Raw genomic sequence first — 15256 nt, forward strand, 5'->3', positions numbered from 1 at the left:
GGTGATTATGCATATTAACACCTATTATCTTCAGCTGATTCACTGTCAATTAAACTGCATTTTCATTAACTGCTAAAGCTGTGTAATTCAGCTTTAAAATCAGCTTTAAAATCTTTAAAAAACAGTTGGATCAGAATTATAAATTTCTGTATTACTATACAAAAGGAGAAACAATTTCCCTAAAGTCTATCTGAAAAACACGATTATAAGACATCCTGAGAAGTTTAAAAATACGTAAGACTTCACAAGTTTTCCCCAAATATTTTCTTATTTTTCTCCGATATTAAGAAGCTAAAGCCTTCACTAGCATTGTCCTATACAGTGCTAAGGATATGAGAGGTATGACAACTATGTTAATGGATAAGTACTTAACTATTTTCTTCAGTATAGGTCCAAACACATACCAATTCTAAGTCACCAGAACTACAATTCATCACGTTTATATCCACCAATATGCAGCTACCACTTTGGCCAGCTGCATATTACATAGTAAATTTACTTTCAGGACATTAAGTCTTTTTACTGCTATAAAATTAAACACTTCTTACTCAACGTACAAAACCAAACAAGAACTTATGGAATACCTTTGAATAGTTATGTGTTTTGATTAAGGCTTTTCCAATTTTACTTGCTAAAGCTGGATCTTTTGGATTTTTCTTCAAAGCCTGCTCGTAGACTTCTATGGCTTCATCAGGCTTCAACAGTGAAGATAAAAACACAGAAGTCAAGGACTAAGACAACAAATGTGTGTGAAAACTAAAAATCTGGTAGTACTTTGAAGAGCAAGTGCCAGTACTACTGGTTCATAAAATACGGGACTTCTGAGAGAAAAATGACCATTCTGAAAGTGTGCAGCCCATTTAAATACATATTTTCATGTTAAAACAAAATACAGAAAGAACCTGGCTAACAAAGGAGTTTGATTTCTCTTCAGATTACTTTCCCTCTGAAATTTCTCTACCACTGCACATTTCACTAGTTAATATAAAGTACACGTGAAATCAGAGTCGTGGAAAATAATCAGTTTCTTTCCTCCAGTTCTGTAAGAGCAGACAAGGAAATTTTATTTTGCTTTGTACTTCTTCATTAAGGAGAAGACAACTGTTTATCACCTACAGTTGCCCAAAATATTTATCTGATTAGTTGCATGCTCTAACCCAATCAACTCTCCCAAAAATACGAATTTAAGTGTGTATATTTCAAATTTCTACATTCACCCAATACAGTGCATCTTCTACAAACACTGAGCAAGATTTCCAGCCCATCAAGTAACAAAAACTTTCTGGAGTATATATTGAAATCCAATACCAATGACTTAGTCACTTACTCATTTCTAGCGAGCACTTACCTCTTGAATATTCATATATGCATCACCAAGAAGAAGAAACGTATGAGCACTTGGCAGTTTTTCTACTAGGTCTCTGGAAGCAGAGGACAGAACTGCGTTCAGTATTTAACATGTCAATATTGGTATCTAAACAAGTAGGGTGTGATAACGTTATCCTCTAGTGATGTTCATTATTATTTCTTAAAATAAAAAATCTGAAATCTTTCCAAAATAAGAATTCCTGGTACAGTTTTAAATGTTAGAATGCTTGAGTTCGTTACATCACTAAATTTTCTGATTTGTTTTAGCAAAAAGAAAAAAGAAGCTCAAGATGCTACCATTTAACATCTTGGGAAATAGTACATGTACACATCACAAATTTATACCTGTAGCAGGCAGCATACAACTTCTTATCTCTCCTGCACTGAAGATAGATGTCTGCCATCTTCAGCATAGCTTGTACAAAGTAAGGCTGTTCAGGTGTAATATTTCGGAGCACAGTCAAGGCTTGTTCAACATCTCCTTGAGCAATTGCCAGATCTGCATTTGCAATCATGACCCTTAATTCCTCAGGAGTTCCAGAAAATTCATCAATGGCATCTTGCAGTACTACAGCGGCCTCATGCTGCAGATAAAATCAATAGAATTAACACAGTTTTTGCTGTTGAGCAGACAAAAATGGAGTCATCATAAGCAAATCTGAGACCATTATACAAAAATAAAGTAAAACAAAAAAAAGCAGCAAAACCAAACCACAGTATTTATTTCTTTTGCTGAAGCATTTAAAATGTTGTTATTTTCCTCTTCACTTACATTGCACGTATACAAGAAAATGATCAAAAATCAACTGCACAACACCATGCTCTAACTAGTTCTATTTAGAAAAGGATGACCTCTGACTGTCCAACTACAGTGTTGTGTGTACATTATATCCTTGGACACTGCATATGCCTGAAGACATATTAAGATTCAGTTGAAAGTAAGCATACTAACACACAAAAGTATGGACACAATCAAAAAATATTTCTAGTAGCATTCTTACAACAAAATATTAATTTATATGCCTGAGACAGCATGTGCTCCACAAAAATTGAAGTTTTGCATGAAAATTTTGAGTCAGTTGAGCACATGCAAATGCATATCTTTTCTTGTAAAGTTTCACAAATCAGATGTCAAGTCAGACATCACATCTTCAAAACATCACATATCTTGTTGGCAGAAAAACTGATGGCTTTATATTCTAAGCTAATGAAGATTAGACAATTCTGTTAACGGATAGAAGAAATTGTTTCGGGGTATGTTTGTGATCTTACCGGTTCTCCATTCAAACAATGAGCCTCTACAAGTTCTAGAAAGACAGCCACACGGTCACTCGTATCAACTTCAATTCTTTTTCCTTTCACCTTTGAGGAAGCTGCATGCTTTCTCATTCCAGGCAAATTCCTCGCCATCTGTAAGGTCTTGATAGCTTCTGATAATTCACCCATCTTCTTCTGGGTTTGAGCCTTAATTAAGTGATAAACTGGATGTTCTCTCACCTAAAGGAAAAAAAAATATTTATATACGTATATACATACATATATATGTAAAATATATTACACGTACATACAAAGAAAGAAGAAATTCCCAGATTGCATAGTATTCCATCTCCCTGAAAATTTTTTTTTTCCCCAGCACTGAGCTCAGTTCCTGTTTACCTCTAAATACAGTTGATTCAAGTTGCAATAATGTAAATATTAGTTTTCAGGGAGTCTGCAAAATAGCAATTAGTTTTTGTTTTATAATCATTAACTTATTTTATTATACCAAACTTTGAGACAGATTTTGAACTAGACTGAATTTTAATGGATTTTTTGCATCTTTCAATTTAAGTAGATTTGTTTCATTAGGCTACCAATTAAAAATGGTACTGAATTATTTTGTAGCTTAAGTCCTGTCTGCCGTTTCCTCAAGCATCTCAAAACAGACCTAATGGGAAAAGATCTAAATAAGGGAAACACGGTTATGCATAAAGTTGCAAGCACCTTAGTATCTCCTGAATAGTTTGTTAACCTTATGCTTTTTTGCATCATTTGGAAGAAGGAACTAAAATGAGAGAACACTTGCAAGGAAGTTAAATTGTCCCACTATTCAGCCACGCACTGCCAAGAGACTTAGCCCAACTCAGACCTAAGGAATGCTGTAACATGCACCCTCACCAGTATTAATCAGAAAATTGCTCTGCTGTAAACAAATAAAACAAGTCAGCATAGCATATCTTCAAACTCATAACATTTATGACGCTAAAACATGAAATTTCCTTTTCTGAACTCCTCATTCATCTTTGTTACCTTCACTAGTAACTGTGCATCTGTGTAAGAAGTACAAAGACACTGGATCCTTTTCAAGTTCTTCTATATTGGCCTTCAAAGTCAATTGCAAACTTTGTCTGCAACCAGCAACTCTGTTCATACAACTTTGTTTTAGTTGGTTTCAGTAGTTATGTAAGAACTGGAGGAAAAGCCATCCCTTCTCTTGTATTTTAACACAATTTCAGTATTTGCAATAATGGATTAGTTCTACCCATTGAACCTTACTAGTTGAAAAAACCTAGTTATTTATTTGATAAATATTCAGATACCACATTCACATTAGTATTTAGATACACAGCTTGTAGTGAAAGAGTCAAAAATCTCATTTTAAAGACCACTATATTAAAAAACATACAAGAAACCTTGGATGATTAACTGAATAAAGTAATTTGCTTCTTTTGTCCAACTCACCTCAAAATTGTAGCTCAGGCAGAGTTCCAGGGATTGAGAACAGAGTTTAGTGTTGTTCTGAGCCAAATAGACCTGGGCCATCAGTAAGTGTGCATCTGCATAAGAAGGATCCCTTTCCAGACAGTAACGAAGATTAGTCTGGGCTGCCTCAATATCCCCTAGGAAGTCAAAAAAGAGGAAGTGAAAAAGTAGCTGATAAGAAACACAAGTTAAACAGAACATTAATTCATTATTTACTAATTTGATTATTTTATTTAGTTTTTAATAACTATTAGCATTACATGAACAAAGTCATGCATGAAGGACTACTATTTTTTAATTTATTTATTGCAGCTCTGAACAAAAAAATCAAAGCTAGGTTAAAGTTAAGATTTTTTCCCATTGTCCCATCTTCAAATCATTTAATAACTGGCCTCTTTCGGAAAGCAATAGATGAAATATCACATTAATGTGGTCATAGAACTAAAATACGTTCACGCAAGTCACAGAAGTAGCGCAGGTATTCTTCACTTAGCTATGAAGTGCAACACAGTGGACAAGAAATACTTCACAGCTGAAGAGCAAAATCAGAGAAACTAGAGAGGTAGATAGCTAACCATTCATACAAGTATTACCTGATAAATATTTCACCTTTGCAATTAAAAAAACAGCTTGTTGAAGACCTGGCACAGTTTTTACCACAGTTTCAAGAACAGAAGCACAGTGCTTGAGAAGCGGTGAAGGAGACTGCCCAGGACTTGCAGGCTAGGAATAAACCAAAACAAAATTAACAAATCCAAAAAACAACAGAACTAAACCTAACAAAACAAACAAACAAAACCCAGAAGTAACATGTCTGTTAGTAGGCTTTGGGCTTGAATCCCATTTCAAGTCTGAGTTTCACTTTAAACTCTAATGACAATAGTAAAGCTGAAGAGACGAAAGTTGTTGCAGGAAAGAAATATAAGAGTACATTTTACATTTCAAGTACTACTTGTTGATATCAGCAAGAACACAAAACTGCATCATGAATTCCAGGAAAAACAGACCCAGACCTGACGTAACTAAAGAGCTGTCCATAAATATTTGGCAGCAAGTTCAGAATTACCGTGCCAACTGATCAAACAAAATGGTAATATGAACCGAATTTCAAGAGCGTCAAAGCTGGAACGATCGATCAGAGAGATGGGAAGAAAAGCTCCTGGTCCTGTCTCCCCTATGCTCTTTCCATGCTACAGAGCTTACCCTCTCCTATTACCAAATTGAAAGCAGCAGCCTGAAAATAACCACTTCCATTTAATCTTTCATATCAACTGCTATTCTGCATCATGTTAGTTGTCCTTTGTTATAAACAGTTTGTAGCCAATGAAACAGTTATGTTGTATAACAAGCAAAAGACAACATAAAGATGCCTCTGCTCATCCTAACACCCTAACATCCCCTCAGGACACGCGCCCTCGAAGCTACAGTCTCTTCTTTGTAATAAAGGTATAACGAAACTTCAGGAAAGGTGCCATTTTTCCATTCTTCTACAGACAGTTGTTAAGACAACAGTTCAGTTTCCATTCCAAATTACAGAACCATCATTGTCATTAAGTATCCAAAGGAAATCTTCAGACACTTTCATAGAATGACACTTTTTATCTCCATCTGTGCACAAAGTCACATGCAGTAGTTATATTTTTCCAGACTATCAAGCCATATCATCTCAAAGACAGCGGGATAAATTATAACAATGGAACACTCACTGTTTTTGCTGGTTGGATTTTATAGCTTTACATAAATATTTATGGAAAGGTTCTACAATTTGACTAGGAATCTGCTAGAAACAGAATAAAGATCACTCCTCGCTATTTCAGAATGATAATCTCTTTAAAAGAAGACACTCTTCAGAGGTACTTTAAAAGTGTTTCTTCAACTCTAGAGATGTCAGGTCCCCACTGAACGTATTAAGTCCTACATGTCTTTGCTCCAAAACCAGAACAAGTTCAGTCACAACAAGTTAGCCATCTAAAATTAAAAATTAGTAATATATCAATCAAGTAGTAGTCCACTGATTTTTACCAACACACAAAAGAAGATTAAAAGGAAAAGATATCCTGAAGTGACAAAAATATTTCAGTACCAGAATAATTACAGTGTGAATAACTTTGTCATTAAGACTGTATTCTTAGTTACTTGATCACAAGAAATTCTAAAAAAAAAAAAAAAAAAATTCTGTACAAATACAGATGCAAGCCATGAAACTAATATAAGTAATATCTGTAATATCAGATATTACAGTACCTGCTGACTTTGCAAAAGAAGTATTTACACAGTTATTTTGATTATAACATAATATCTTAAAAAGCAATTTAACCTCATAGAAATTCACATTTCAAGGGGAAAAGTTTTCTAAGCTTTGCTTCATGATAGCCCAATCTCAAGAAAAAATTCCACAATGTTTTGTTTTCAAAGAGGTGCAATACACAGCCGCTCACCTGTGCCGGGCAAAAATTAAGATATTCCCTAATAATTTCCAGCAAGAAATCAGGATTTAGTTTTTCAAAATACTCAACACCAAGAGGAAAACCATGCAAAGATGAGAAGTGGGTATCCAGAACATCATTCAGCAAGGCAATCACTTCTTCTTGTCTCTTCTGCTTTTTCATAGCAAGGACCACACGCAAGAAAGATAATTCCTATAGGAAAGAGAAACAGAAAATTTTAAATATTCCAGATACATCCACCTATTATTTATACAAAATTACATAATCACTAGTGTTAGCCATTTCTTTCTTTGTGTAGAGATACTGTAACACCTTAAGTATGTTACTGCAAATGACACCAGTGATCATCCCATTCCTTCATTAGTGCATTCACTTAATTTGTACAAGCAGCTCTAAGTTTTTCTGACCAAAAAATCCTGCAAAAATTAATACCCTTCCCTTTCTAACATTTCAAACTTATTTTCAGAGACAATGCTTAGTAACCACACAGTACTGTGTTGTTAAGTTATTAACTTACATTGATAGGGAATGAAAACTGAAATTTAGAATGTTCCACTTGAGTGACTGAAATGCGGAAGCAGCTAGCAGACCACTACTTAGATAGCAACCAAAGTATTTCAGCATACAAAGATGCCTCCTACCCCAGATTTTCCAATGGACTGTTGGATTTCATTAAGAAACTCCAATTGCTGTTCTGCATCTTCTAGCTGCCCTTGTATTAGCTGACAACGAATAATTCCTGTAACAAAAGATTTTATTTCAGATTTGTCTTCTTAGTCAAACATGTGCATTGTTTCCTAGAATTCTTCTCTTCAGCATCTTCATAAAATGGAGATAAGAGAAGAAAAAGAATACACCAAGATCTACAGTAATGCTGATCTCCCATACTTAGAAATACCTGAAGACACATAACTAATATAAGCCACGTCAGAAAGTCACTTTGTGAAAATATCCAAATCCTAATACTACAAGCTGAGCACAGTACATCTTCAGCTGGTTCTAGACTAACACCAATCAAGCACCATAAATATTCACTTCCAAATCCAATCAAGGTAACAAAAGAACACCCCAGACCACACCCAAACCAGATTTTTTTTATACTGTTTGAATTTTCAGAGTAGAAAGCAGTGCTACAGATGAAAATGCAAAGACTAAAGTACACATGCCATATTTATTCTTCATTTCCTTAAGATCTTCACTTTACCAAAAATAGGTATTTCTTTCCCTCCCAAACATCTTCCAATCCTTAAGCTGCAGAAATTATCAGAAGCCTTGCCTGATTATGTTTCATACATGTCTAAATTAGGCTGAAAAGCATGCACTTCTGTCTTCACTGTGGACAGCTTGTTCTACCGCCTATCCTTCATTTTATTATTTCTGCAGTGCATAAGAGCTTTCCAGCTTTGGCAAATGTTTGTTAACTTTTCAAATTTACTGAAATGATAATGTCTGCTCCCAAGAGCGTAAAATAAAAAAACAGACATTCAGATGACAGAAAAGTGCAATTAAAATATAACTTCAGTGGTGATGCATGTTAAAAAAAAAATTTTAAAAAAAAAAAAAAAAACAGTGTGTTTTGGATGCAGCCCCGGCATGGAGAGGTCCGAGGAAACCTAATGCTTCATCTGCATACATGAGTCACAGAAAGAACGGCAGGGTTGTCCGTGGTAGACAAAAAATGTCTTTCTTTACCTCATAATCTCCTCCAGATAACTTTGCTTCAGCCAGGTCTGTGCACACCCAGAAGAATGCATCAAACTAAAAAAATCAGGCTCTAGTTTAAGCAAAGGCACTGATGTGTGACAGTAAATCTGAGTTACCATAGAAAAGTACGGTAATTGATGGTTTTCAAGGATAAGAAAGTAACTGTATGAGTATTTATAGCAGCTGAAACTCAGACCAACACATCTGATAAAGCAACAGCCTTTTTCCATGGTCAAATAAACAGTAATCAATGATTTGCTCCCTCCCTTCATTTGTGCTTGTTTCACTAACAGACATGCACAGCCACACAGAACCATTCCAACAAGAGGCTAGCAGTGGACAGCTAATGCTTTGGTGGGCTTTTTTCCTCCTGAATCAGGAGTACGTGGGGAAAAGAAAGGAAACAAATAATTTCATTCTTCTCCTGTATGAAGAACTACTGCCCAGTGTTGCGAATCCCTGTCTTATGGTAAGATCTAATACTCTTTAAGGAGTGACAACACTGCAGCACCACGTATTTTGCAGTTATGTGCTTCTGCAAATCTGCTGTACAGATCTGCATCGTGATTAAAATAAAAGGAATGAGTACACCATATGCATTACACTAGTCAAAGTAACAAGAAAAAATAAGTTACCTCATGTCTGCATTTTAAATGGACTATCCTGCTGAAAGCCAAGAACATAATACTGCACAAAATAGTAATGTCACAAAACAACAGAGCCAAAAATTGGAAGGAAAGGAAAAACAGCCCTAGTAAAGTTAGTCTTCAGTGACACTAATGAAATTTTAAAAGCTTCTTCCCCTCTCTCAAGTAACTCCAGATAGAGAAACCTAAGGCAATGCCTCATGTACTAAAAAAGCGTTAAATGAAGATATCATATAATTTTAGGCATGCACTGCAAAAGAAAACAAATCGAAACCATCAGAATACGAGAAGATATAACTTCCTAAGAATAAACACTGTACAAATGCTGCAGATCTAACAAATACCTAGCAAAATAATTTCACAAAACAAGAACAATATGCTATTCAGTGATAGTTCTTGTTATTCATATTAGCAGAAGTAGGAAAATTTCATAAACAAAGCATCTCCCATCTTAAGTGCAATAAAATAAAATAAAAAACAAGTTTAAGACCTTACCAGTTAGGGCAGAAACACTTGTTTCATCAAGTGTCATAGCAGTCTTATACCATTTTAAAGCTTCTTTCACTTTTCCTTGTAAAATCATTTGGTAGCCAAGCTCCGTAGCAAATTCTGCATTGTCAGAATCCAAATTAAATGCTCTTTCTACTAATGTTTGTGTATGTTGAAGGATGAGCTGGTTCCGGCCACACTAAAAGGTAAGAACAATCTTAAAGTTTGAATTCTTTTTTTTTTTTTCCCCCCTCCAAATTCAGTTAGGAAAAGATAAAGGTATTTCAAATTTTAGAGTTTGCACATTTAATATTACTGCAACAGTGGAAAAAAACCCATAACCTCACATAAGATTAATCTGCAGTAGTTCCGTAAGAATTCAAACAGTAAAGTGTGCTAGGGCTCAAACAAATACAGAATACCATATAAAAGAAAATTCCACACAGTTGATAGTTGCTTTGAATGCCTTCTTAAAAGGGTTCTGATAAGGATTAAAGAAGCTTTCCACTTCAAAGCTGTATGATGAAGCTTACCAGATCTTTGTCCTACTAAACATTCTATGAGATATTTGAGTATATTTTCATTGAAAACCTGTTTCTCATTTAAAAAGTAAGTAATAAAAACATTTTAGGAATGACATTGCTCAAGTATTTGAAATCACAATGTAAATGAATGCAAAACTTTAACAAATTGAGTTACCAAAGGCCATACAAATTAACTTATTTAAATCTTTTGGAAAGCACTTATTAGAACACATTCTCTGGTACAACTGTTAAGTAAAACAAACGATGCGTGGTTACTTGTCTGTTGCTTAAGAAAAAGAAAGTATACTCACTGTTCTACTGAAAGCTAACGCCATTTTGTAGTGGAGCTGTGAGTTACTCGGCTCCAACCTGTCCAACGCTTTAAGGAGGTCGCTCAGTCTTGCCGAAGCCTTAGAGAGAAATCAATGACATCACTGAAAGAATTAACAGATTAGGACCACTAAGTAATTTTCACCAAAAACATTTTACTGCATAGCAGTATTTTGAAATTTATATTCAGAGGTGTTCAGAGATAGAAATCAGATAGATTTTTTTCTAAAAAACTGCAATTTCTAGAAAAATACATTGATTAGCAAAGGGAGAATATAATAGGTCATTGTATATCCCCTAAACATTCTACAAAAAGTGAACAACTTGAGCTGAATCTGAGCTGGTGGGAGTGTCCCATCAAGCAAGATCCGTACATCTTGCTAGGGCTTCAGTACAATACAGACACAGTATATGAGGGGGAAAATAGAAAGCTTACTGTGAATGTGGGATCTAACCCCTAACAAAGGTTGCGTTGTGCTCAGCTGTCTGCAACCAGCAAGACTCACCTCACGTACATTTCCTTCCCTGCACAGAAAATGCAGGGCCTCCATTCTTGTGGCCTCTAAATTGAGAGCATCTTTTTGCAATAGCCTAAAACCAAACAAAACATACATTTAAAGAAGCCTAACCAGATTTATTTAAAGAAGCCTAACCAGATTTTTTGATTCACAACCATTTTCAGTGAAAATAATTAATATTCTCTTCATTTTCAAAGCTTTGGTAAATCTATCACAGTGGTAAAAACAAAATATTTTTAATATATTGGTTATTGTTACCCTGTTTTATTCAGTTCATATGATAGAACTTGAATATGGATTTAAGGCTCCTCCTCATTTGATTGAATCTCCCCAGTATTCAATAAAGTAATTAAACCTTCAGGTTCCTAAATTGAGCTTATGTAAGGTAACGTTACCATATGTGAAGCTACAAGAAAGCTTCAAATGCAAATGTTTTCAAAGAACTTCTCCCACTTCAGTAACATCACCTTCGAATTTTTCTTTCCAGCTAAAATACCTTTAACAGTAATACCAAAAAGAATTAAAAAATAAAAATAAAAAAATCAAGGTACAAGGGGGACAACCTTACAGAGTGTTGACATGAATAACTGTCGTAACTTGTATCACACCATCACTTTAAATCACACTTCTCATATGAAATCACAGCTTCTGTCACTTCAGGTCTGCCTCAACAGAGACCCTCCCTCTTTCCTGCAGAATGGGTTCCAGGTGATTGTGTGATGTTACTTGATTTAATATTTTTGAGAGCCATGGTGCAAACACATTGATGTAATTGCATACAATTCCAAGGCTAGGCTCTTACTGAAGTTCATTTTGTTTAATATACTTTACTTAAAACTGCTCTAACTTTTTCCAAAGTATTCTTACAGTCTAAACATATAAAAAGCACCATCAGCGATGTGTTAGTTCATACTCAACCTATGTGCTGTTTCCACTGCCTGTTCCCAGTCCTGCAAGGCTAGCTGTAGCTTCATTTTCTTTATGAAAGCAGGAAGGAAGTTTGGAAAGTTTGCAATTATCTGGTTCACCGTTTCCAGAGCTCCTGAATAATTCTGTCGGATCTCAAAATATTGTGCCTAAAGGAAGGAAGACAAATTGCATCAAATCCTGTGCAGAAGTGGGAAGATACAGAATTTCCTTCCATACAGAAACCATTTTTCAATATGCATTTTACTTCAGCATCAACTAGAATTATCATACAAAAGAAATATGAAAAGATGAAGCGTAAAATACTGTGTGGGGTAAGCACCTCTATTTCAAGTTTAACACAGCATCAACAAGAAAAAGCCCGGGAGATGTAGCTGAAGAGTGACATTGTTTTAGTAGCTTTTGACAACTTTTGTTGAAGCAGTTTAGACATTTCAGGATATTGAACATAACCAACAGATCGCAGAACTTATTCAAAACTTGAGTCCCCATAGGTCACTGTTGTTGCCACACTTAACAATATTCAAGTACTTTGTACAGCACTCCAAGTACAAGACTACATCAGAAGTAGTATCACAGTTTAACATGAGTGCCACTGAGTAGAAATCAATTTAGGGCTCATGTCCTCAACTTTACTTCAAAGCTTAAAATTCACTTACTGTATTCCAGGTGATTGTGTGCATGTCACTTGATTTAATATTTTTGAGAGCCATGGTGCAAACATAAAAGTTACCACAGTTTCTTAAATAACAGCAAGACAATTATCTGCCTAAAATCTAATTGCAATAACACTTTTAAATGTACTGGTAATTGAATACATACAGTCATGCACACATGTGTACCCAAATACTTTGTGCATTGCTCTGAGCTACAGTCTTCTATATCACACATTCAAAACAAGCACTTGCAATTGAATAATGACAACTTAGAATAAGACAAAAACATTCACAGATAACCCCACTACAGCCTTTTAACTACTATATATATTTTTTGTTTTACTATGGCACATAGTAATTCTGTAATGTGGACAAGCATCTTCTGTGAAACTTCCTCTGACTTGGACGTTTTCAGATGGTACCAAACCTCATTTCTTGCATATAAATAGATGAACTCAAAGTTCGTTTTTTTCTTGTGCACATACTAAAAATCATACCTTCAGTTTACATTCAGACTGACTGCATTTCATTAGTAGCCATTGTTTTTTACACTGGTGCCTATTGGGCCTTAAGGTGTCATTTGGAAGCTAATTATACTTATTAAAAAAAAACAAAACAACTAATCACTTGAACAGTTATTGCTTATTTACCACTATGCTGCCTATCCTTTTGTCTTCATCAGGACAGAAAGTAAGAAATATTACGAACCCTGGTTACTCAGTACAATTAGCTACTATTTAAAGCAGGCTGTTTACCACAGGAAATGCAAATGTCAGCTATTTATACAGTGCTAGAACTCAAATTGTTTGGTAACTTTTATGTTCCTCAAACAATTGTGTAAGTGACCCATGCTTAATTTCTGCTAAAATCTACTAAAGGCTTTTAAAAAGAATAATCTATTCAACTGAACAAAAAGAGTATGAGTGAGCTGTATCTCTACTTCTTGCACATGCTCTAATCATTAGCAAGCTCTAATTATTAACAATAAGCTGCAGTAACACATTTAGAAAGCGTTAAAATCAAAGTAAACGTACTTTACCAAGGAGAGCAAAAACATCATTCCCTTCCTGCAGCGCTTCATCAAAGTACTTCACTGCTTTTTTAATATGAGTTTCTTTCCCACAAGTGAGATCAAGCCATGCTTTCAGAATCAGTCCCTGCAGAAAAACTTGCAATCATTGGTGTTCTTATTAGCCTTTATTACAAAGGCTATATGCTTTATTGCAAAGAAGTACGTTATACAGAACAATAAATGGAAAGAACCATACTATAAAATAAGACTGAAAGAGAGATCAAAGTCAGAAGCTTTTAATTATCTAAAATATATGACTGAAATTATAAGCAGTACACAACTCAAAATATTAGTAATTCATTCATAAATTAATTCAAACTCAAATCAAATAATTAAAGGATTAAATAACTTAAAGGATTAAAAGCAACAATGGAGCTAACCTCAATTAACAAACTAAGCAGGATTAAAGATTCTTAAAACAGTAACTGTCAGTGTCTCCATAAATGCAGAAGATGTTGCTACGTACAACAGTTACACAGGTTTTACATTACATTCAGGTAAAGGAAAAACCTGCCTTTAACAACTGCTGAAACTGTTCCAACCCTTTGGGCTTTTGAATCTGTAAATTCAGAGGAGATGACGCTTCCTCTACTGACATCATCAATTTTTTGTTGTTGCTTTGATACTGATCATGATAACAATCCTAGCAAGAGCAAAACTGACATAACTACATTACCTCCATCGGTCAATGCAGAACTTTGATTTACTGACTGACAATACGTTCAAAGTCACTAGGAATTTTATTCATCCCTGTCAAATGCAATTACGATGTTGAAGTATTAAAACACAAAGTTCATCAAAGGAACATCAAAATACCATCGGTGTAGTAAACCTAGCTTCATAGTATATGCACAGTCCTCTTACTACTTTACGTAGAAAGAAAAAGGCTACCTCTTTATCACCACTAGAAACTTTGATCACCCGATCAACGTATTCCCGGGCTTTGTCTTCACGACCAAGATGCCACAAAAATAAGCCAGCGAAGTAGAGAGCCTGCTGTCCTGCTGTTTTTCGTTGCTCCTTCAGTTTTGTATCCAACTCTAGAATAGCATCCCGATCTGAAAAGACAAATGTCCAAATATATTCTTTCGCTCACATTACTTTCTGGTCCTTTATTGTTAACTGTTAACTGTGTAACTGTTAAAATCAAATGTCTGACTCTCATCGCTAAGACTTTTTCAGAAAGTACTGAATATATGACAAGTTCAATATCTTAAAGCTTTAGTCCACGGAGACAGAAATAAATGCAGAGTCATTAATCAGAGCTATTTCACTCGTTCATTCAACATTTACCAGGGTAACTTGAAGTATATTAATGGCCTGGCTTTCATGACTTATTAATAAACTTACAATTTTACTCAGGACTGATACCGGACAGACAATAGGAAACAAGAATTGAAAGCAACCTGATTTTAATTTCTTTCTCCATAAAATATTTTTCACCTTGGCAGGTAAATGAGTTTTTCAGTGTTTAAAGATTTAGACTTAACTCTTTACAGCTATATATTTTGGTATTTTTATTTACAGCCTTGATAAATTTCTAAGTACTAGAAATTATGTCAAAAGCAAAGTTGGAGTAAACCCTTTAAAGTTACACAGAATTCATCTACAACTCTCAAGTCTTCACATATGGCTGTTAAAAACATAAACCATTATTGTTTTAATGAGCATACCTGGATTAGGGCTCTTCTTGTGGGCATAGATCAGTGCCATCATTGCACAAAGTGACACTTCCTGTTTGTTCTTAATGGATTCCAGTTGTCGAATACCTTCTTGGACATCACCTAGTGATAACAAGAGTGAAATAAGCTGCAAAGTCTTTGAGAGGACAG

At 34.9% G+C, this 15256-nt stretch overlaps 1 protein-coding gene across 1 annotated transcript in view; it reads right to left on the reverse strand.

Annotated features, from left to right (window-relative positions):
• Window positions 1–15256, reverse strand: part of TTC21B (tetratricopeptide repeat domain 21B) — a gene marked incomplete at both ends in the record, with an annotated part of 30922 nt that overhangs the window by 14329 nt on the left and 1337 nt on the right. The window contains 15 exon segments of the mRNA XM_079539238.1: window positions 585–695; window positions 1349–1421; window positions 1714–1952; window positions 2641–2865; window positions 4090–4247; window positions 4704–4833; window positions 6549–6749; window positions 7199–7296; window positions 9404–9596; window positions 10233–10331; window positions 10758–10842; window positions 11688–11845; window positions 13387–13509; window positions 14316–14482; window positions 15098–15208. Coding sequence (XP_079395364.1) covers window positions 585–695; window positions 1349–1421; window positions 1714–1952; window positions 2641–2865; window positions 4090–4247; window positions 4704–4833; window positions 6549–6749; window positions 7199–7296; window positions 9404–9596; window positions 10233–10331; window positions 10758–10842; window positions 11688–11845; window positions 13387–13509; window positions 14316–14482; window positions 15098–15208 — 2171 coding nt within the window.

This window comes from Tetrao urogallus (assembly GCF_951394365.1).
Source record: "Tetrao urogallus genome assembly, chromosome: 8".
Classification (NCBI taxonomy): Eukaryota; Metazoa; Chordata; class Aves; order Galliformes; family Phasianidae; genus Tetrao; species Tetrao urogallus.